The 24,234-nt window shown below is 39.0% G+C and overlaps 1 protein-coding gene and 1 long non-coding RNA gene across 5 annotated transcripts in view; one reads left to right on the top strand and one right to left on the bottom strand.

Moving 5' to 3' along the window:
- Positions 1 to 24,234, bottom strand: part of tspan4a (tetraspanin 4a) — a 120,247-nt gene that overhangs the window by 16,534 nt on the left and 79,479 nt on the right. For all 4 annotated transcript variants that reach the window (XM_020608806.1, XM_020608807.1, XM_020608804.1 and 1 more), the window contains one exon: positions 17,771 to 17,845. In XM_020608806.1, the coding sequence (XP_020464462.1) occupies positions 17,771 to 17,845 (75 nt within the window). The remainder of the gene's footprint in view (positions 1 to 17,770; positions 17,846 to 24,234) is intronic.
- Positions 11,640 to 24,234, top strand: part of LOC109965072 (uncharacterized) — a 16,526-nt gene continuing 3,931 nt past the window's right edge. The window contains exons 1-2 of the long non-coding RNA XR_002275586.1: positions 11,640 to 11,896; positions 13,415 to 13,477. This is a non-coding gene — a long non-coding RNA (uncharacterized LOC109965072). The remainder of the gene's footprint in view (positions 11,897 to 13,414; positions 13,478 to 24,234) is intronic.

Genomic DNA, 24,234 nt, shown 5'->3' with positions numbered 1-24,234 from the left:
CCCTTCATACTCTCCTTGTCTCGGCGTGCTGGTCATGGGTCCAAGATCCTGGTTCCGAGGTCGGAACACCAGTTTGTCGTATCGCAGAAACGCGATTTCTCCTCTCTCCCTAGCCGCTCTTAACATTGGCATCAATTCTCTTCTTCTCTTCCTCACAGACTCGGGGTAATCTTCGTTGATGTAAGTCTTGGTTCCCTTAAGCTTCTTGGGTTGCTGCAGAATGCTTGTCTTATCTTTCTCCTTCATCAACTTAACCATTACCGCCCTCAGTCCCCAATCAGAAAGTTTCCCGACTCTGTAAACCCGTTCCATCTCTATATCTTGATGAATTTGCAGTTTGTCCTGTAAAATCTCCTTCACCTTACACTCCGCTTCCGTCCAGCTTTCTCCAGCTGAGTCCTTGATTCCCTCAAAGATCAGGTTTTTTTGCTTGGACTGTGCTTCCAATTGCTCAATTTTATACGTAATAGTTATTAGACTCTGACGGGTTTTGTAGACGTCCCAGCTAGTGTCTTCGGCAATTTTTTCCTGCACCCCCACGGCCGCTTTAATCGCGTCCACATCTCGCTGGGTAAACTGCAAACTCGTTTTTATCTCCTGCATTTCTTTGGTCATGTCGTCGAGTCTCTTGTTATTTGTCTCCATAATTAGTTTCACAAAGCCTTGGAAACTTTCATGCTGTTGGCACATAAGCGCGGTGAACATCAGCTTCTGCTGATTCAACATCTCAGCTACTTGCGCCGCTGAAATAGAATCTTCTTCAGCCTCAACATCCTCGCTCACTTCGGATTTATTAGCTCTTTTCCCTCTTGGAGGCATTTTAGTATTTGTAGAATTTGTTCAAAGACTTGACAATGTAGAAGATGTGAGAAATCGTAGAACAGACAAGAGGAGCAGTAAAGACGTCTGCTCTCGCTTGCAACTCGGAAAAGCTATATGTTTATTATTGAGGTCATAGTTAAAGGTGGTGTTGTACTGGACTACATTTTATTCAGAGATGTGCCTAATATTCTGACCCTATCATGTATGTAGCTGTAGCCGGCAGCTTCCCATTCTTAGCACAGCTAAAGGGACTAAGAGAAATTGCAGTCTGTACCGAGGCTCATTTTCAGCTCTGTATTTCCTCAAGTGTTCTCAAAAGGTATTAAGAATAACAAACCGTGGTCAACCATAGTCCACTTTGTTGAATTGAACTGGATTTGCTTTGACCCAGCTGGCAGGTCACTGAGCCACTGTTTAATAAACAAGCTACTATATGTAGATGTAGATGTCGGTTTAGTTTAGAAGCTCTGGTTCAGCCATGTGGGCCTAAATAAACAAGATAAACCAGCTTTTCCACTAAGCTTTGAAACAGAGAGAGCAAACTGAAGGCAGTCACAGAGATAAACATGTTCTCTACAAGACAATAATTTCAAATTAACAATGCAGTCAGAGAGCTAGAGCACTATATACAAACAGCAAACACAAATTCCCAGCACACAGATAGAAACTGCTCATCCTTGTTTACACATTTAGTTGGTTAGTTCTGTCACATATTGATCGCATTGATCTTTGCTGGCCTTGTTCTCTCCTACACGGCAGGCGTTTCACCTGTGAAACACTGCAGTCACCAAAACATTTTGTTAAATTTCTGCTTTAATACTGTAATGAAGATGGCCTTTATTTTGACAAAAAACTCTTAAATGTTGAATATGGGTTGCTTCATACATTTAGCAATGAGTTTATATACTGTATTTATATGGACTAACAGGGCAAGTTATTACCTGACACATTTTGCTCAGTGTAATCTAGCATTTCTTTGAGACTAATGTTATTTTAGGGACATGGCAACATGCCAAAGAAGACGTCCAGTTGCTAAGCATTAGCAAAAGTAAGGGTGGAAAAAAAGTAGCAAACATAGATGTACAAGGAAGGATTTGTGTTTTATGTGTAAGGACATGAAGGAATTTTGTCAACCTAACATCTGTGGGATAAAATGTGCCACAAGCCCAGGGGCAAAATGAGCTTATTATCTATCTACTGTAATTATATTCAATAGTACATTTGCACAAGCATTATTTTTTAATATTACATAAGGATATCACTATGCCAGGCCACTAAACAAAAGGGTAACATGATGTAGCCAACAAATAAATCAGCTGAAAGTGAACAGACAAAATTACAGAGACAGAAACACATGCAGATATGATAGAAATTTATCTCCGCTTTGCCCCATCTGGAACTGTTTGCTTTTTGCTTTTATTCCTATAAATGTGTTTTAACAACAAAACATGTTAACCAATGGTGACAGTTTCATATTTTCACTCAAAACAACACCGCTGTGAAACTATAACTGCCAGGCTCAATTTTGTGGTGGTGTGATAACTGTATATCAAATCCCAGAATGCCAACATGATACTTGTATCCTTGCAAAGATTATTTTTCCCTCCAAAAGAATAGCAGTCTTTTTCATGAGAACAAGAGAAGAAGAAAAAAATCATTCTAACAGTTTGAAATGAACATTGCACTTGACTCACAAATGTTCCCAGCTGCTCCCGCCTGCTTTTCAGTTGAACACAATGCCTTTTGGTAGATAATAACATGCTGTTATGAACTTTCTGAACCCTTGTTGATAGTTTGTCTGTAGTTGTTGCTATGGAAACAACACGGACGATCAAAAAAACTAACTTTTAGCCTACAGCAATGGTCATGAAATGTCTTAGTATCTGTTTATTGGTCATTTTTCTTAATGCTGGACTGTTGTACTGTGTTAACAACTGGGGGTTTGGTTGAATTTGATCGTACTTGTATCCTGTTAACATTTTCCAGTTATTCTCACTGATCAAGCTAATCGCCAATGTTTCCTCATCAAACAAGTTGTTTTATTTTTTCACCTTTCCTGTAAATAAATTCACTTGACTGCGCCAGCCTGCCTCTAGTGTCTGCATGTGGGTCCTCTGTCCTCATGCACTTCAAATGTAAGGGCCATGACATGCCAAGCCAATGGTTGGCTGTCAGCTGGCTGGTTTGATTGTAAAGAACAACCGGACATATTGAATTAGGGTCTGCTAGGCTATTTTATGTACAAAAAATATGAAGTCGCAGCTGTATGAAGACCACACGATATATATCACTAGACGAAACAATACATATTATGATGTTCTTGCATCAGTGTCGATATATTGTCCCATCCCTATCCACAAGCTTGTCTATTTGAGTGAACCTCTTCACATTCCACATTTTAGTTGGATTTATTCTTTCTTACTGTTGTTAAAGTCATTTGTTTTTATATTGTACCCTTTATATTGTACCCTTCCATTTTCAACCACGGAGATGGCTGTTATGCTTATTATTACATGTATTCCACTTCTCTGCTGCATAACATCATAGGTGTGATTCCTCCTCTTGGCCATTCAAGTTGCTCAAATTAGATGTTGCATTAGGATCTGAAAGCATCTTTAAAAATCATAATTTGGACACTTCAGAGAGCTGGAGATGAAAGAATTTTGAATGAAAAACAACTCAGTCATGTAACTGTAAAGAATTTTTGATTGACTTCTAAACAAACTGATGCTATAAGCTGCTGAATGACTCTGGTACAAAGCAACATGTGTACACACTGTCTCCAAAGTGATGCAGGAAACCAACACAGTGTGTCATTGTGTCCTGTTTGAGTGGACTTGATAAAGCCCTGAGACTTCTGAAGTTACAGAAAAGATACTTTTCATTCAACTCTAAATAGGTCATTTGTAAAGAATGATTCCTTTGAAAGTGTGTAAGCCATGTCTGTACTTTAGCTCGGTATTGATGTTGTCCTCAGGATTTCAGTCACCCTTTAATTATACCAGGCAACTCAAAAATGGGCATCAATTATTTATATGGCAAGGATACAAGGGGAGATAAGATATCTACTGTATATATCTAGAGGAGAGGACCAGGGAGACGGGAAAGATAGATGAGGATTTGATAAATAGAAAGAAGAAAGACTGATTTGGGGAAGAGAGTGTGTGCAGACAAAAGAGAAAGGATGAGCCAGAAGGCGACGAAGGGCAGAATATGTAAAGGAATACAGTGTGGGGCAGATTAAGTGGTTATATGAGGACTGGACTCTAGATAACACTGATAGTGTAGAAAGCAAAGAAGGAGAGATTTTCATTTGTGACAGTCCAGGAGAAAAGACATTGTTTAAAAGGAACACAAGAAAAGGATTTCAGCAGAGAGAAAATAATGAGGGGAAAAGTGCTCAAATTTACTTGCTCTCTGCAAACCATGGATATCTGCTACTTAAGTCATATGTGAAGCAAGAACATGGAATCAAAGAGATACAATAAAGTAGAAAAAGGCACAAAAAAGAGGAAAGCTTTGTCATCATATTCCCTGTGGATTTCTTGTGGATAGTTCATTATAAAACACCAAGCTGCATAAAACCTGCTCTACTTTATCTCTTACAGTGACTTTTAACATTATTGATTTCCTGGTTAAATTCCTGCCTTCATAACTGTTTTGCACTTCATAACTGTAATGCTGCATTCTAAGCACCAAAGGATCATCCCAAACCAAGGTTTTATTATGTATCTGATTTAAAAAGTCAAGTTTCATTTGTTTTGGTAATCCATGTTGTGGTCATCCAGTCATCTCCGTATTTTTTTTATGTACCTAAATGTCCCAAAGGACTTGTGCCTCTCTCAGCTACTGGGTGTGTTTCTTGCAAACACTTTCATTACATCTTTCCTTCAAGGGAGCCCAGTTATGACATTCCCTAGACTGCAACACAATTTCTACTAATGTCAAGTTGTTTCAAGGGTATATATTTTGACATATGGAACTGTAGTCTGGCTTGCAGTGCTTTATTCCCCCCTGCTTGGGATATGAGCAAAAATCTTCAGAAATGTTGCATTTCAGTTTGAAAAGGGGTTATAGGAGAACGGCAACCTTCCGAAGAATCCATATACATTATTTTTGAGCCTCAGGGCTTAGGTAGAGTTAGACAATGCTTCTCTAATAGTAGAAGCTCAACAACCACTTACATGTGTAAATCGGATTTAAAAAATGGGACAACCAAGGCACAAATTCAAGCCTTTTGTGTCTGACTCCTAACTCGTGGCATAGCAATAACATTCATAAATTATTAAACTGTGCAGCATTCCCTTTTAACTGACTAATTTCAGTCCTTAACTGGTGCCAGTCAATTACAGTACAATACCAGCTCTTTTCCGTCCTCTGCTTCTAATCAGTTCCTTATAAACGCTTGGCAATCACGGGACGGGGAGAAAGCAGTGAACCAGCAGAATCAAGGCTATAAATGGATGATACTTCAACAGACTCAATCAAGGTAGTAGTAAGGTGAAGGAGTTTAAATGAGATGTTGGGCCATAACACAAGATCAAGGCTCATTATCTCAGAAATTCAACAAACATCCATTGTGATTAAGGTTTTTACTTGTTTGGTGAAGCCTGAAATATCTACGCAATAATGTTTTTGTAGTAGATTTTGTATTTTGATGATGTAATGAGGTTTTATCACATTTAATATGCTACTTTTCCTTTTCTGTAGCTTGGTCAGACTACTCATGTGGAATGTAAATAATTGAAGCCACTGAGTTTTGATGTGCTTGTGTAAAACCACACTCATTTTAGTCACATCTAAACATCTAACATTGGGACATAATTTGTATGTATTAACTGAATTATTAATTTTGTTGAGGATCAAACTGAAGTAAAAAAATTTAACCAGAATTTTTAAAAATACTAAGGTCATAGATTCAGTTTTTCTAATATTATTTATAAAAATTCAATAGTTCATCTGGGTAAATTCTGTTTCATTGCCTTCTCCTAGAATAGAAGTCTGGTAAAAAAAACTACATACTATCTTTAACTTATTTTCTCTTAATGCCCCACAACATGTCAAATATAAGACATTTGATGTATAGTGACTGTAGAATATGAACTCACTTATGGCCCTGAACAGAATTTAGACGCATAACAACCTCCAGAACAATATTCCTTATCTTGTATTTAAGCTTGGCTCCAAAAGTTTTATGCTAATATAAAACTTTGAATAGAACTAATCCATTATTGTCAGCTTCTCATTCACAGTGATGATTTCTTCTTCCAGGATAATTAAAAGTCTTAAAAGAAAATTGTTTTCTTTGGGGTTTGGAAATGAACTGGAGGAGAAAAAAAAGCTGCACATATTGCCAAAGCTAATTTACATCTGGCTAAATAAATTTGGAAATAACTTTTAATTACTGTAAATATAACCAGCCAGATTTCACTATTTTCATTTTTTTCAACACAAATGAAATGGTGAAGTCATTTTATCCAGAGCAATTCATTAAATTTAAACTTCATTATAATTTTTTTCAGAAGGTGTCAGACTCTTAGCCTGTCTTTTACAGCCTGAGAGGAATACCTGAAAAACCCAAGGAAGGAACTTAATCTCTATTTCTTCTCTGCATGTTTCTTTTTTGTTGAGAAAATTGTTTAATTAAATTTTTTGTTAATATTTATTTTATTTGTTAATATTCTAAGAAGCAGTAGAGCACACTGCATTTTCTATTAAAGCTGTATAAGGTTTAATGAAGCACAGAGGAAAATGGCAGAGTGCAGGCAAGTAAACATCAATATACTGAAAATGTCAAAGCAATCAGCGTCAGGCTTTGCAGAATACACAGCAACATAAGCTCACCTGAAAACCAACACAGGTAGGATAACAGAAATACTCTACAAATAATACTACACATCTCAGGCTCAGGATAGCATTAGTCTTTTAGCTGGTGCAGCCAAGAAAGGGAGCAAACCATTCTGGGACTCAGTAGCTCAGAGGTAAATAAAGTTGAAAGGGGCAGGTAACTAACCAGGCTGGGCACAAACATCATAATCTGTGAAGCAACAGCAGAATGATTTGGCCGGGGGCAAGAGTCAGTGTCTAAACAAAAGCAGACTGGCTGACAGCAGATGAGATGGCAGGAGAGTCTCTGACATCAGACTATCGAGCGACAAATGAAAGCTGACTGCTGCTCTTACGCCGGTTAGTCGATGATGCTGATGAGCAACAGGCGCATGAGGAGGAGGGAGGGAGGGGATTACACAGGAAGTAGTAACAAAGGCAGGCAAGTGGGCAAGGCAGGATCCGGGACAACACGAGAAGGAGGACATGCACCAAACTAAAAGCATCAAACACGAAATGTACAGAATCATAGCAAGATGTAAATGCAAAGTTATCTGTCACAAAAAATCATGTCTTTTGAAAAGTAATTGTGGATTAACTTGGGTTTCTATTTACTTTATGTCAATGGTTCATTGAGTCCCAAAACCTCTGTAACCAAACCTACACACTCGGAGGTTCACGTTAACACAAGACCTACTATTTAAACATGAGTCTACAATGCTGTTTAAACATAAAATGTACAGTAATAAATAATTTCACTATTATATGCAGGCTTAACAAATTTGGATTCAGTTTCTCTCTGTATCTGTAGTGTTTTTGTTTTGTTTGTTCAAATGCATTTGTAGGAGTGTTGACATTTATCTGTGTGTGTTCTCCAGCATAGTTTCACTCTCCTGTGTTCTTTTATAATATTGGAGACCTGATTATAATTTAAATCACTTACAATTAGCGTCTTTGCAATTTCTCAACATTATCAGCAGCACTCAAATTGCACATTCCCCTGTCACAAATATTCCGAGATTGCCCAAACAAATGTCTTGTCTGTTTACCAGTCACCTCAGTTCATCCCTTATATTAACATTGCCCTGACGTGGGTGTATTTTAGCAATGTGATTAGCCAGGGGTGTTTTATCTAATTGCATTTTTCCAGTCCACATGAGAAGACAATTTCTCTGGCTTGAAATGTTTACAGACAGGGGTGCTGCTTTTTGACAAGGTAAAATGTTTTGACTGCTGATTCTCGAACAGCAATGATGTGGAAAAAGTGGAGCTATCATACTTGAAATGTGATTTCAATTGGTCTAATGTGACGCACGTCTGCAGTTTTAGAGATATGATGCCTGTAGTTTGCTTTACTGCATGAATGGTTACGCTTTAATAGTCCGTTCACAAGTGAATACCTTTCCCATCTTCTTCTCATTATCAGATTATTTCACAATTTTTGTTAAGTATAACAACACTGGAACAGGGCCAAGAAATGAAGGCGGTGATGTTACAGTAACGCTGACAGCAGAAACAGACCCTGTTTCTTTGGAGAAATGGTGCATGTCAACAGAATTCACCAAGAGACATCTTCTCGCTGGAAAAAATGGATTTTAGTCTGAAATACATACAAAAGAATGAAACAAGGTGATTCACACAGCCGAGACACTGTTTGTAAGGGCAGGTCCTTTAACTCCACTCTGACCATATAAATACTTTAGAATTGGTTTCCAACACACTATATTGTAGATGTAAGAATATTTTTTTAATTCAATGATTATAGCTTCTAGGAACTGTCCACAGCTGCTCTACAACAAACCACACAGAAAAGGAAAAATAAGGTATCCAATCCCACTTTTAACAAAGGAAAAAGAAGATTTTGTTACTGTTTGTTAAGAAAAAAGGAAGCTCACTTTATAAAATAAGACATAACGGTCTTTATAAATAAGAAATAAATATGTTCATTATAAATTTATGAAATAAACAAAAAACTGTTTACACAGATGTATGCTGTAATAAACATTTTAAAATGCCCGTATCCCTACCTACACTTACACTCTGATGTTTTATACTTGTCCAGATTATAAAGTAGTTGTTCTTTTGCTGCTTAATAAATGCTAAATAAAGGGCATTACAATATAGTATTTGTCAGGGTTGCTCAGTTTCACCTGCCCTCTCTCCTCCACACACCTGCCAGCTATCCTCATTACCACCACCTGTTGTCACTCCTGCAATCACCACATCTCCTATATTTACCTCGCCTTCCTACCTGCCCACTGCCAGTTTGTTGGTGTGCACACACAGACAACTAAAGCCACCTCATGTTAACGCCAACACTGTTTTCTATTTTGCCTTGTTCTTTTGCCAACTAGCCTTCTCCTCACCTGTTCCGGCCTTCAGCCCTCCTGCTTGGACACATACTCCCACACGGGACTATTTACCTCCGGACCTCATCCACTCTGCCATCGGATTATCATTCACCAGCCAGGTCGCTGCTCTGCTTTCTCTCCCCTGATCCTCTCTTCTCATCGTTGCCTTCTGCCTGGTTCCCTTCTCTTCTGCCTCAACCACCTCTACTCGACCAGCCAGTGAGTGACCTCCACGCTCCGCAGCTCGGCCCAGCAACTACCTTCTTCCTGCCTTTCTGTGGTCAACATCCATTCCATCTACACCCATTCTGGTCTCTATTGTTATGTCACGTTATAGCACTCCTTGCCTTGTACAGCACGAAATAAACACTGCTTATGGTGAAGTCAGCCCTCTGAGTCCGTTTTCTGTCACACCACCTCACGTGGTGTGCGACCATAACAGTATTACCTATTTGCAGTGCCTGACATTTTCAAAGTTTTAGAAAGGAAACCACATGTAAGAATGCGAATCATGGCCACTACTAAATCTGCTGCTGCAGAACTAGTAGTGGCCATGATTCATTTGCACCAATACCCTTTGGATTAGTGGATGAGGTCTTCTGAGAATCACCCCTGATTATAGTACTAAATGACCTCCTTTTTTACAGCAGTATTACCTCACCTTGACTCATCCCAAAGCACACAATCAGATAAGAAATTACCCCCACAGCTCCCCAAAGACAGGCACCACATTCGAACGTTGACCGCTGAGCAGCAGAGGAAATACTGTGCAGTGCCTCATGCTGCATGGACCTGATAACATCATGTGGAGGTGAGGGCTCTGTTGATCCTGGTAAGATGAGCTCCTCTGAAATGAGTCATGTTACAGTATGACGAAGACTGAGCAGCTACTCTGAATGGATGGTTTTTATGGTCATTTTTTGTCTTGTTCTTTTGTCCTTATGAGACAGTTAAGAATAAGAAATCACAAACTTTAGCAGAAGCAGATTAAGCAAGTCGGGGTAAAGCCACTGCGACAAAAAGGTGATTGACAACTCTACTTCTGAAAATAACGGCACTAAACATCATAGTGAAGACACAGAGGAGTTTAAGAGTATCTGAGGGCAGAGATTTTCCTTTAGTCTTAACCCATCAATGTCAAAATGAAGCCTTTTTGCTCCAGGGCATTTGTTGTGATCGGTGTTAATTTAAAGATCCCAGCAGACACAGAAGTCGGCTGTCTATCACTGTTGGCTTCAAATGGGTATTAGATTTGGCTTTTAAAATACTGTTCAGGTCTCATGCATATGATTGACTGATGTCTCTTCAGCTACACAGCACAGAATGACCTGAGTCTGTGTTTAAGTCTGAGCACCCACAAGCAAATTTTGATATATGGTTTCATTCCACAGCGGTTAGATATAAAACTGATATGATTATGTAGAACAAATAGGATGCCATTTATACCTCTGTTGCAACAGATTTTTTTTCCAAGCATTGACCTGGCTTTAGATCATTTTTATAACAGACTCCACGTTCTATCAATTTAGTTCCATAACAGCTTAATATGCACCTAAGGGGTAACTTATCAAGAATGGCCAATAATTTTAATTCACTAGGATTGACCTATTCAGAGTCCACATTTTGGATTTGGTTCTCATTCAGTGCTCAGTTCATTACATGTGCTTTAACCATGTAATGACATCACATGACAGGCTGAGTTTGACTGACATTTCTTTTCTTAGTCTCCTGTTAATTTTGTTACATCTGTTGTGGAGGTGAAAGTTACACTGTTGAATGGAGAAGGAGTAGTTATTTTCAGATTTATTTACCCAACTTTTTATCAAACACCTACTGTATCTCACTGAAGCTTTGGGGATGTGCACACAACTGCTCCTGGCATACAACTTGCATTTTTATCATTTTCATACACAGTTTGGTGATAACTAATAAGTCCCTACATTGCTCTGCCAGTTTTATTTAACTCAAGAGGACCCTAGTGCAGACACAGGGCAAGAGTATGGTGAAACAAAAACTGTTTATAATGGTACAACTGGTGGAAATACCAGCAACTGGAGAAACACAAGTAAGCAGGGCTAAGTATACCGGCTGACATAGACTGGGTCAGAGGAATGAAACTAAATAACATGGACAGCACAAGAAAACACTATAACACAAACATTGGGCTAAACTGAGGCACAGAATGATGAACACAAGAGTCAGAACACTGCCACTATACAAGTATAAAAATAAGCCTGGAACTGATTACAACACAGATTCAGAGGCAAACTAAAGAAATACAATAAACAATACCACCAGGGAGCTAAACTAATAACCAGCTACAGGGAACTACACAAGCATAGAAAGAAAAGGCAAATTAGTCATAAGAAACAGACAACAGATCAGGTGGAAAGTCTCCTAAGAAATAGCAGAGAATGTGGGCAAATGGCTGGTTTGTGGATAATTGGAGCAGGCAACAGCAGGTAAAACTGGAACAACAACCCAAAAGCGAAATGGGGTGGAAGTGTACCAAAATAAAAGCCCAGAGCAGGAAGCATGGGCAATCAGGATGCCACCCACTAAACTTGAGCAGAGGTCTAATTAGCCAGATAAGTGAAAACACCTGTGTAGTGTCACTGCCAGCGGTCTGACTGAGTTTAGCCCCCTTTTCCTTTTGCAAGTTTATCTTGCTGCAGTTGCTTTTGTAAAAGCTTGTCAACAGTTTGACTGTGTCACTTCACTACGGCTTTGAGAAGAAATGTCAGTTTGTTTCCCAGTGCTGCTGCCATGTTAGACAAAAAAAAAAGCCAAACTTTAGTGAAAAGTGTTTGGTTATCTTGAATCTTTATGACTGCAACATGTAGAGAGAGAAGAAGCAGAGTAACTGGAGGAAAATAGCTGAAGAAATGGAGTTCCTGGTAAGTTTTGAGGTTATCGCACACATAGATGCTGTGTCGGAAATCCCTCCTTATTCACTACAGCGCCTGGCATCAGATGTTACTGACTACACAACTGGTTCTGAAGGTGAATTTACATCATCTTAGAGGCACCTCATACCCAGCTGAAGATAGTTTAAAGGAAGCCATCTGGTCCTGACAAGTTAGAACCATACTTTTTAAAGGTTGCTCCAGAGTTAATTGCCTTTCCTATCTCACACATCTTTAATCTCACTTTAAGTACAAACATGACACCTAAGGTGTGAAACTTCACATTTGTTACTGCTCTGTACAAAGGTGGTGATATGTCCTCTGTAAATAATCATAGACCTATTGCTCATTTGTCTGTGTTGGTTGAAATCCTGGAAACCCTTGTGAGCCACAAAACTATTCTGTCTGAGAATCAGTCTGGCTTCAGGAAGCAACATAGTGTCATTACTGTCACATTACAGGTCAATGATATCACAGTCTCAACAGTACGCAGAACACGACTTTAGTCGTAGATCTGTTCAAAATTTTTAATGCGGTGGACCCTTAAAGAAGAACTTCATTAACACTGGGCTGTCTGGCCATGCAGATAGCTGGTCCTCTAATTACTTGTCTGATAAAAGTCAGTGTGTAGGAGTTAATGGGCTTAGCTCAAACTGGCTTACTGGCAACTTTTATTTACACTCTACATAGATAATAGAAGTGTAAATAAAGGTGGAACCCACACCCATTGCTATGGCACTTCAAAAACTTCAAGCCGCATACATTTTACCAGCTCAATTTTTCGTAACTTAAGTTGGTTTTAAATGCAGATAAAGACAAACTAATGCTTTTCTCTAATTCAAGAAATAAGACACTTGACATTGCTGATGTCTTATTAGAAGAAAATGGAGGTTGTTACATGCTACAAATATCTGGGATATTGTTTGACTTTTTCAGAAAACGGCTCTTAAATATTATGGTGTACAGATGGTCAAAGTTTTAATTAATTTAATTTTAATCACTTATTGGGCAAGAATGTGTCTCTGCTACAGAACAAAGGCAGCCATATGTGGTGCCAACTCACACACACACACACACACACACACACATTGCAGTGGTGTCCATGCACGATGCTGAGCAGGGAGCAACCTGCAGGTCAGTGTCTTTCCCAAGGACACTTCGACATGTGGAATAGGGAGAATGGGAATTGAACCACTGACCTTCCGGTTGGGGGAATGATCTCTCTGCCCCCTGACTCACAGTCGCTGCAAAAGTGTAAATGATTGTTTAATTTGATTTGTTCAGATTTGCTAAATGTTATATTTGGTGACATGTAATGGCCACTGAGCTACTGTGGCTGGCAAGCTCACTGTTGACATGCCAGCTGTTAGTAAATAGCCAGCATGTTGCTGAGTAAGCCGAAGAAATATACCATTGTCAGCTTGATCTTTATAGAAAAAATTAGCATCACAGTGTGAATTTAGGCAACTTCTAGCCATAAAATGATTTTTCTGTTTGTTCTGTTGACAGCCTGAAAGCCTTATTCTCCACTGAGGATCATTCACCCAGAAATCACTGCTTCATTTTAACAAGGTACGTATTAGCTGTTTGTGCTAACTTAAGTATTGTGAATTGTTTCCTGGCTTTGTTCGATTGTTTCTGTGGGCTTAGTTGAACTGGCTATGAGGGCGTTAGGCAGCTAGTGTAGCTGTTTGAATGTTGTCCAAAAGATCTGCTTTTGACTTGACACATCCTAAAAACCTACAAGTTATTCTGAACAAATTACTCCTATACTTCTGCCAAACAAAAAAAGCAATCAACCTTTACACTAAAAGCATATGCACACATATAGTGCTAACAGTTATTGAATTAACTACATTTATAAGGTCTGAGAGGCTCAGTAGGTTATATACTGTGAGACTATAATCATTACATCCAAAATAACAAGAAGCCAATACAGAGACCTTTGGACTTTTTTCATGATGCCATGACATGAGAGTTCCACTGCAACTACCCACCGCTACTAATGCTTCTGCCACTATTAGAATTATTGATAACAGGCCTAATATACAAAAATAATGGTTATGGTGCTAGGGTTGTTGGTAGTTCATTAGTCCTTATACAAAATATTGATGGATGTCTGTTGCTGTTGCTCTTTTTTCTCTTGAAGTGATAATAAAGCCATGTAGACAAGGCAGTAAACCTATGCAAAAATAGTATGAAACACTAGTATATCAATATTTAATATCATGCAACTGACTCACTTATTTTTATTCACTTTGACACGCTGAGACACACTGGGTCCACTGAAGTTAACCTCATAGAAGCTTTTCATCATCCTTAGAAACCAGCAAAGTGAAACAAATGGTGACAGTTTCAGGTACAGTACAGTAGGTGGAAGAAATGTGAGCTGTTTGACGTAGCTTCCAGCTATTCACACAGCTTTTTATCAGGTCTAAAGCAGGTGTAATAAACTGCACCGCTGAGCGTGACTCTCCCTGAGGCCTGGGATGGTGTTCATCAACATGCACCTTTGCTGCAGTCTGTTTAGGTTATGCCATGTGGAAGGCTCTGCATAGTGGAGGAATAGCATCAGTTTTACTCCAACTGCAGGACCGCATCCAGGGAGTTACCATGGTGATGGAGATGGTGAAAAGCAGCAGGTCCTGACAATCATAAACTAGCACTTTGAAAACCATGGGATACTCTACAAGATAAAATCAAAGTAATACTGAAAAGGGTCTTGGAAAATCCAGTCCGAAAATATTTCTGTGCATGTTTTTACATCTACAGTATCTGGGTTCAATGTCTATTTAACTTCAGAACAGTCTAGAACAGAGCATTTTAGATAATATATAATACACTTCACTATCTTGGAATCAGAATCCAAGTAGCTGCTAATTATGTGATCAAGAGAATGCTGAAGCGCTGTTTAACTCATGTTTGTTTTGTTCCCAAACGTAACGCATACTTTTTTTTTTTTTTTTTTTTTTTTTTTTTTTTTTTTTTTTTTTTTGCCTAAACCTAATTAAGTTGTGTTGGTGTGTAAGTTGGTACAATCCATATTTATAATTGGAAACATCATGACAAAGATCCGGCACATGATAATAGCCCACTGAGCCGACGATAACAGCCTAACGAGCCAACTAGGTGGTCCTGGTGACAAACTGAGAAGGGCCATTTCATGCGGTGACAACATTTCAAAGTGGCTCAATGCATCATTAATAGGACAGTGCCATCTAAAGAGTTGTCCAACATTAAGCATTTCTTTTCCCTGTTCTCAGTGAATGTCATCATCACATTTATGAGAAATGACTCCAAACTAATGCTCCTCTTCCTGTATGTTCAGCCATCCTTCTGCTTTTGTTTCTTCCCTGAACTAACAAGGTGGATGCTGCACAATAATTTCACCAGACAAATCTTTGATTAAATATAGTCTACAGTGCAGAGGAGATGCATTTTTTTTCCATGCTTCCGCATTATGATGTCAGGTTGTGTGTCCCAGTCTTGTGAACGCAATTTGTCAGGAGCGACTTGTAAAGAAATTTCTTCAAGTGTCCACTTAGACTTGAGGATGAACTGATTATATTTTGATGGTCAAAAGTCAAGGTCTGGTTAGCGGAGGCCTACATCCACAATGACGATTTTTGTATGTATTTGTAAAATGTTTGGCTTGTCCCTCTATCAGTTTGCATACATACGTAGAATGCAGAGACTGTCCTCCTTAAGAAAACAGCAGCGAGGGAAATGGATGTGATTTTAAATATCAGTCTTGTCAACCACATCTTGTCTCCCAACTTGGCATCTGTGATATCTGGTTGTTTTTATTTATTTATTTATTTATTTTTTGTTTGTTTAGTTTTTAAACCCCAACCTTTAACCAAGAGGTTTAAGTTGGTTAAACAACCAGCTGTTAACAGAGCATAAATTAACTCAGTTTTTGGACCCATGAAAGACTTCACTGGAAAAAAAAAAAAAAGTGTCACTAGAAAAAGACATTTGAATTCTGAAAATATGAAACAGATTTTATTTCTAGATTTTTTTTTTTTTTTGTGCGGTTTCTTTTTTCAGTATTGTAAAGTCATTGTCCAGTATAGTACCTGTTAGTGGTGCAAGCATTAAAAAGTGGATCATTTTTATTAATTTATAACCTTAGGAAATTTCCTTTTATTTCAGTCTACCACACCAATTGTTGTAGGGCACCTGGCACGCTACAGTATCTAATTAAAACAGTGCATCGGCTCTGCAGAACACAGAGACCATACAGTACCTAACTCTGTTCTGTTAATCACCTACTGGGTACAGTAAATGAAGCTGAATTATTTAGAGGTTGGAGAGTAGGGTGCACCTATAACATCAGGGAACATTATACAAGAGAAAGGTGAGGCATGACAAAAGACGATATTCATTAAACACTAAACGAAGCAATGCTGACTGGCTGAAAGCCCAGATGAACATGCCAGAGCGGAAATGCTCATTTAGTTACAAACTGTAATGGAAGCACAGCACATTAGGCAATTATATAATCATGTCAGAATAAAGCAATTAGATAAAAGTCAGAACAAAGTGTAAACAGGTTTGGGGTCTACAGCTGCAAACACGAGTCACACACAAAGACGGGGAAATATCAGTCGGTTGTTATTTACCAAAGGTTTCCAGGAGTACAGCATGTCCTCTGTCCCAGCACATGAATGATAATATAACCCAAATAAATTTGTAATGGAGTCCTACACTTCACCTGTCTGTGGTTATATTAAATGCCTCTAGAGGGCCCTCAGTATACTGTACATCTCTTTGTCGGTTTAATTTGATAACAGGATACTTGAGCCCTGTAATATGATGGAAAAACTTTACCTCTAAAATGAAGTGTCAGGTTCTCATTCAACAGAAAAATGCTAATAGTAGTGAAACGACTGGTCAATTAGTCAAACAGAACAATAATCACCAGTAGTTTTAATCCTAACTTGTTTTTTGATGCAGAACTGTTCAAACGTTCTGGCTCCAGCATCTCAAATGTGAAGATTTGCTGCAAAAAAAAATTTTCTCTATACATCCTTATAGTTTTTGTTGGACAGAACAAGCATCTTGTTTTGGAAAATTGTCAACATTTCTCACATTTAATTTTCCAAACACTTCATTAAGTAATTTAAAACTTCTGCAGCTTAATCTACAATGAATATAATAATTTGTTGCCCTAAATGTTATATTGAATTTGAAATGGTACTTTGCTTTGGACTATTGACTCTTATTGCAAATCATTCTTGCTGTTTTAAGATCCTTGTGTTCAGTAGATTCTTGGACAGAATAAAAGACATGCTGACAGTCCTTGGCTTTTAATGACAGTTTGTATTTAATTTAACAACAAATGCAAAATGCAGTCCTCAAGCTCTTAAGATGGACTGAAATTAGCATGCCCTTTTAATGCAATGTAAAACCTAGGCTGAATATGTGAAGGAATTACAAATTCATATTAGGAGAGGGATAGCGCATCCCCTTCTTGTCTCTTGCCTGACTTGTTTATTTCCAGGGGAAATCATTCAAAATAGATGAGCTGAGATAAACTACGATTTATAAACATGGAAAGGAAACTGTGACAGTATATTCTGGCTGTAGCCCAGGGATTCTCCCTAGAGCTGTGTGTGCACGCATCAACCAAAGTAACATTTGAAAAGATTTTCAGACAGTTTCATCAGCGGTTATGCAGAATGTCAGCTGACATGCTCTTTTCTTAACACTGCGATTATGAACTTCAAAACAACCCTGCTGTGGAGGCTTGACATCCTCAGCAATCTGCATGACACATGCAGGGTCTATTTCGGAGCCAGTTATCTTGTTCACATGGAGAGAATCACAGGATATAACATGAGAGCAACCGATGTGTCTTACCTCGTCTTGGTAGATGAAGAAAAGCATGATGGACAAAATCTCCAGGAAGAAGATGAGCAGGAGAAGGATGAAGAACTGTGGAGACACCAAGAAAGAGATGACGGCTGAGTCATTTAACAAACCATTTATTAATGTGGAGGAAAGACCACAAGGGGCATAATAGGCACCTGTGTGAGGGAGTGAAAGGAGAAAAAGAACTAGTCAGATTGTGTTGTGGAGAAAGAGTTGACAAAGTAGGAATGACAGAAGAGCTGTAGATGGCTCTGACTCGTATTTCTAACTGGTAGAGCAGAGAGAGGAAGAGGAGGGACAATCAGAGCTGGCAGGACAGAGTGTGGAAGGTGAGAGTTTTTCACCATCCACTTTTGAGGAGCCACTTTTTATTTGCCAGTCCCCACCCAGCCCTCTTCTCAGGGACTCCTGGGATGAGGTGCTTTATGGGTGACATCTTCTTCCCATGAGCTCATGTGAATGCTTCAAATAGTTATGAGTTCATCCATCAACTGCTCTGCTAGGACATGGGTTAGTCTTACATATGAGGGACTGTCGGAGCATTAGAGGGGTGAAATATTTTGAGAAACAATAGTTCAACTTTCCAGAGGGTCACAAAAAGATGAAATGGCAGCATGTTATGAACTGACTGTAAAAGGAACTAATTTACAAATGACACCACTGCAGTTTGGTGAACAAGACTGGCAGACTTTTTATATATGGTGCTGTCAATCAGTCTGTACAGGTTGATACAGTATCTCAGCAATTACTATATAGATTCACATGAAACTTGGTACAGATGTCCATGGTTCAGATGAGCTGAAACTACTCTTCTGGTGATCCTATCAGCAAAACCCCCCACCTCCCACACCATCCTATAAATATACAATAAGACATTTGAAGCCATAGTAAAAAAATATTGATGTACAACATGAAAGAGTTGGCATTAGTTGAGTTTGTTGCTCCTGTTATTATTCTGGCACCATTCTATTTTATGGGTGCCATATTTTCCCGCTAATTTCCTTGAAACTTGCCTCATAATTTCTGGTGTTTAGCTTAAAACTGACACTATTTGGTTCTAGTTATAAGGCAAATGGAGACGGTATTACTTGCTGCAGTTATTAAGTAGCCACTCTGTTAAATAATTTTAATAACATTTTTATTATCCTTTTAATATTCTCTATGCAGTTAAACCATTATCCTTCTTGCTTAGATCAAAATGTAAATAGGATGTCTCATGACTGGGTTAATGTCCTAGACAGAAGTTACTTGATGTATGGAAAAATACTGCATGAGAGGCTTAATTAGGAATAGATGTCATCCATATATTGGAAAGAAAAACAATATATGGTCTCTCAGGAACTTGAGAAGAGTTTATGAAATGTTAATGCATTTCATGGTCCAACAACCGAGAACTGATTTGTCTGGCCTGAAATCTTCACCCACCCTCTCTCAGATTGAACCTCAACAATTTCACATGCATCATATCTGTTTTATGGAAGAAAAATAGGCTAACTGGTGATTTAAGTGGAAAAAATAGTTCATAGACATAGCATCTTAACAAAAAGTCACGTTATTTCACCAGTTACCACATGGATGTACCGAATATTGGTCAGCTGAGTCATGAGGGATTGAAAATTAAGAATATTTTATTCTTTCTATGAAACCCCAATGGATAAAGATAAATGTTCATAACATTATTGTCATTACTAAATAATTTCCTGTGTGTTACTTAAAAACTGGGTGATAACCATGCTCTCTCAGGTTTTGGAGCTACAGTTCCAATAGTTTAGGGGCTTTGGTGATATAAGGTATAATGTTGCCATGGAGATGGCTACAAATCTTTTTTTTTTAGCGTAAAGGTGACTGGGTTACTACAAAAGACTTTGTATTGTATCCGTGTTTTGAAACTTGCTATATAAATAGTTTTTCGATTTTCAGATGTAGAGGAAATGAGGGGACATCACTTTTGTGGTATGTTTGCATGCTAACGCATACAGTAAAGCTAAGACGGTGAACATGGCAAGCATAATACATGTTAAACATCAGCATAGTCTACTAACACTGCCTCTTGCCCAGTGTCAGCTGGGATTGGCTCCTTCCCCCAGTGATCCTCTAGATAATGGATGGATGGGTGACATCAGCATGTTAACGTCATCATTCTGCACGTTAGTATGCTGGCACTAGCATTTAGCTCAAAGCATGCCTCATAGCTGTCAACTCCTTTATTTCCCCAGAGTGAAGCATAGAAAACATTAGGTCATTTCAAAGGGTCAAAACAAATTTCAAAAGTAGAGATGTCACTTAAAAAAAAAAGATATCATGACTACACATCCTAGTGTGTATTCAAGGCCTTTAGCTGACAGTGGGGGTGAGCCTTGCCAGTTCACAAGACTCACTGAGCAGGGTTGTCGGTTGCCGGGGGGGCTGTTTGGCAGCACACGCATGAATGAAGCACTAAGTGTGGAAGAGATGAAAGTCCTGGCGACAACACTGGAAGGTGAGAGACCAACTAGGTAACAAACCAATGGCAGCATATAGCCCAGGATACGGTATGCTTTACTCGTGCTCTTTTCAAGAGCTGCTGTCAAGTAATCATCTGAAACCAATTCCTATTCTGCCAGGCTTCAGTGTCTGAATGTTATTTGCTTTGTCCTGAGTAAAGTTCCCTGATTCCCCTGTAATTCCCCAGTAGGTGTTTCTTTTAGGCTGATCAAATATGCTCCACTGTGGGCTGATTGAAAGCTTTTAACAATTCACTGGATAGTGTCAAAATTCAATGCAGGCAAGAGGAAATGCAATGTGTGTGGGTTTTTTGTAACACCGAGTTGTTTTTCCTCTACAGTGTGAAAGGTCAAATGTGCAGCTATACTGCTACAAATTTGTGTGTAGCAAAGAATTATAGAGCTATAATTTTCTCTCAGCCATTTAAACTTTCCAATTTTATTATAGTATCTAGTTAGTTACATTAATCAATTCTCCACCATAGACACACCACGACTCCATGATACAGAAATGCTGCCCTGATAAATATCACTCGAGTTTTTATAGAAATGTGCTAGCAAACAAATGTGAAATTTTTTACTGGTTTTCTGCTTCTGGCACAGGGAGATGACAGTTCTTACAAACTTCTGATCCAACCAGGAAGACTGTCAATGGGCACAACACAAGAACTATTTGAAAAATTCACATGCTGACAGTGACAGCAGAACATTAGTCTTAGTTTGGAGCCATGTTTTCTGCTATGTGACAAATGAATGATCAAATATTCACACACTACTCTGGCAGCAAGATGGTAAATGCTAACTTTTTGTTGTTGGGCGGCTATGTACAGTGGGTTTATCGGAACAAGTTTACTTTAACTCAGTGATTTAAAGTTTCTATTAAAAACCTTTAATAACCTGAGCTGCAACAGACGGTATTGATATTGTAATTGTCATTCTCTGTTGGCTTTTTCACACATCATTGCAGAGTCCTAAACCTTTAATTTGGTCTTAACAGTCCCTTTTTTTAACAAAAGAGGAAAAGAAAATGTTAATGTCACATGAAAACTTGCATATTCTTTCCTCTCTCCCTTTACCTCCAAGTCTCTTAATTGTTCTGTACTCTGGTGCATTTCTTTGAGACCATGATATCACACCTGTGAGTAAAGGGACACCAATAAGAATATTTCCCTGTTGATTTGCTCTTAAGAAATTTAACTCCTCTTCGTTAGACTGCAGGTAAAGGCCAAACTCAGTGGGATTATAGCAGAAGATTGCACTTTGATTTGATGATACAGTACAAGAAAGCTATTGACAATAGTTAGGGGAATTTCAAACTGATGCATTATGAAATGGGGTGTAAAAAAACTCTGAATGACAAACATCCATCTGTGAACTGAGTGGAAAGGCTGATAATTAAAGCAACAACAGCATGCCAATTATGGGCAGTACAAGTAGTTATTGTTCTGCATCACTTAATTCACAGATGTAACGATTAGTTTTAAAGCACAGAAGCAACTTGTCAATTAAAAACTTAACATCTAAACAGCTGGACAAAAGTCCTTTTCTCCGAAAAAAAAAAAAAAAAAAAAAGGTTTTAATTGAGACAAAAATGAATAATTTGTAATGATACACTGTAGCAGGCACAGCAGGCAGTGGAAATACGTTTGCATCTTGTGTTTTAATTGTGGTAGTTTGTGGTAAGGTTTACATAAACGGGCTTGAATCCATTATATCAACTAAAATACAAATGAGACTGAGATGTTTCTGCTGCTGATTGTTGCATCCGATGTTTGTCTCCATGGCCCCTCATGGAGATTATACCCTAGTTTCTCGTTCAGGATGAGTTTTGTTCAGTCGCTTGCAAATGGGGTCTGTTGTCAACACTAAACAGTGTCGCAGTGAACCATCCATGTTATCAATGTGTTACTGGACAGAATGCACAAACACTCGTCGGAAATTCTGTGCACCAGAGCCCCCATTGTGTGAGGCACACGGCCTGTATCAGAGAAATACAGAATAGATAAACAGCTACTTAATTATCCTTTACATAAAACATCCACAATCAGTTACTCAGCCCCCACCTTTCCTCCATGCTCACACTCAACACTGGTTCACCCCAGGGCTGTGTGCTGAGCCCCCTACTGTACACTCTGTATACCGACAACTACATGCCATCCCACACAACCACCACCATCAAGTCCGCAGGTCATGCCATCGTGGTTGGGCTCACCCCTGGAGGAGATGAGATGGCATACAGGACTGTATGCCCCCCCGTCGCCACCTTCAGATTTCTAGGCACTCATATCACTGCTGACCTCTCCTGGACTTATAACATCAAGGTCTTAGTGAAGAAGGCCCAGCAAGCAGCGGCTGCACTTCCTGCGAGTACTTGGGAAGAACAACTTGGACAAGAAGCTGCTGCTGGCCTTCTACCACGTGGAGAGCATACTGATGTAATGTCTGGGGGTGTAGTATGAAGGCTCCACCGCTGAGGACAGAAAGGCTGTACAGAGGGTAATTAACACCACCCAAAAAAATTATTGGCTCTCCTCTGCCCTCCCTAGTTGACATTTCCAGGTCCGGCTGCCTCAGTATAATCAAGGCCATCACAGAAGACATCCTGCACACCACCTGTTGACCTCTGGACGGCGTTTCAGGTCAAAGTCTCATACTTCCTGCGAGTACTTGGGAAGAACAACTTGGACAAGAAGCTGCTGCTGGCCTTCTACCACGTGGAGAGCATACTGATGTAATGTCTGGGGGTGTAGTATGAAGGCTCCACCGCTGAGGACAGAAAGGCTGTACAGAGGGTAATTAACACCACCCAAAAAAATTATTGGCTCTCCTCTGCCCTCCCTAGTTGACATTTCCAGGTCCGGCTGCCTCAGTATAATCAAGGCCATCACAGAAGACATCCTGCACACCACCTGTTGACCTCTGGACGGCGTTTCAGGTCAAAGTCTCACACCACCAGACTAATAAACAGCTTTTTTGTCCATGGGCCATATGGATAGCAAACAATCACTGACCCCCATCTCCCCCTCCACATGCAAACACATGCACATGACACCACAGCACAGATACGTTATCCTCTACCTCGATTCAATGTGCAAATCCACCGTGCACTAAAAATGCTCCACAGTCCTACCAATGTACATTTCATTTTGTAATTCTATTTTTTATACTTGCATTGTGTATTTTTTCTTTAAAATTGTAAATTGCATATTTCTTGTACTTAGTATGTTAAAGTTTTAAGGTGCACTGTTGTTGAGTAGAGTACCCACTTTTTCATTGTACTCCCATGTGCAATGACAAAGTCTGTTCTGATTCTGATATCCATGTACAATAGCCCTTCATGTACAGTAATTTTAGCAGAATTCAATTCTATAGTTATTTAACTGCAGTAAATGTTGGTTCACTGTGTATCTAAAACATTGAAATAACAGTTGGAAGTGATCCTACTTAATCTGACACACTGCATTTTTCAGCTCAAGCTATTTGATCCAAATACTGGAGGTCGTGTTTAAAACAATAGGCCTATTATGTTTATATGCTTATTAATCTAAGCTTATAAGTAATATACGTATAAACAAAAGAACAACCGAGAGAATGCGACTCCTGAAAACTACAAAGTGGGATCTGGTGCTTTACATAGCCTATAAACACAATGGCCACAACTAAAGGTCAGTCCAATAACAGAAAGCCAGCTGGTGCATGCTACTTCCTAATGGTAGGTCAAAGTCAAAACATTGAGAAAATATTATTTTGAGTTACAGAATTGTTTTATTTTTCATCCCAGTGGCAGAAATGGGCTTCCATAACTAACAGCTGCCACGCTGACAGCATTGCTGCAAATTTTACACCTGCTTTCTCCTGATGTTAAATTTCAGCTGCAGTTTCCTCTGCAGCTGCAGTGGTAAAGCAGGTGCTGTGTGTGTGTGTGTGTGTGTGTGTGTGTGTGTGTATAAATTTCCACTCACTCCTCAC

This window comes from Monopterus albus, unplaced genomic scaffold, assembly GCF_001952655.1.
Source record: "Monopterus albus unplaced genomic scaffold, M_albus_1.0 scaffold95.1, whole genome shotgun sequence".
In the NCBI taxonomy this organism is placed as follows: Eukaryota; Metazoa; Chordata; class Actinopteri; order Synbranchiformes; family Synbranchidae; genus Monopterus; species Monopterus albus.
This window is presented reverse-complemented; position numbering and strand designations above follow the sequence as displayed.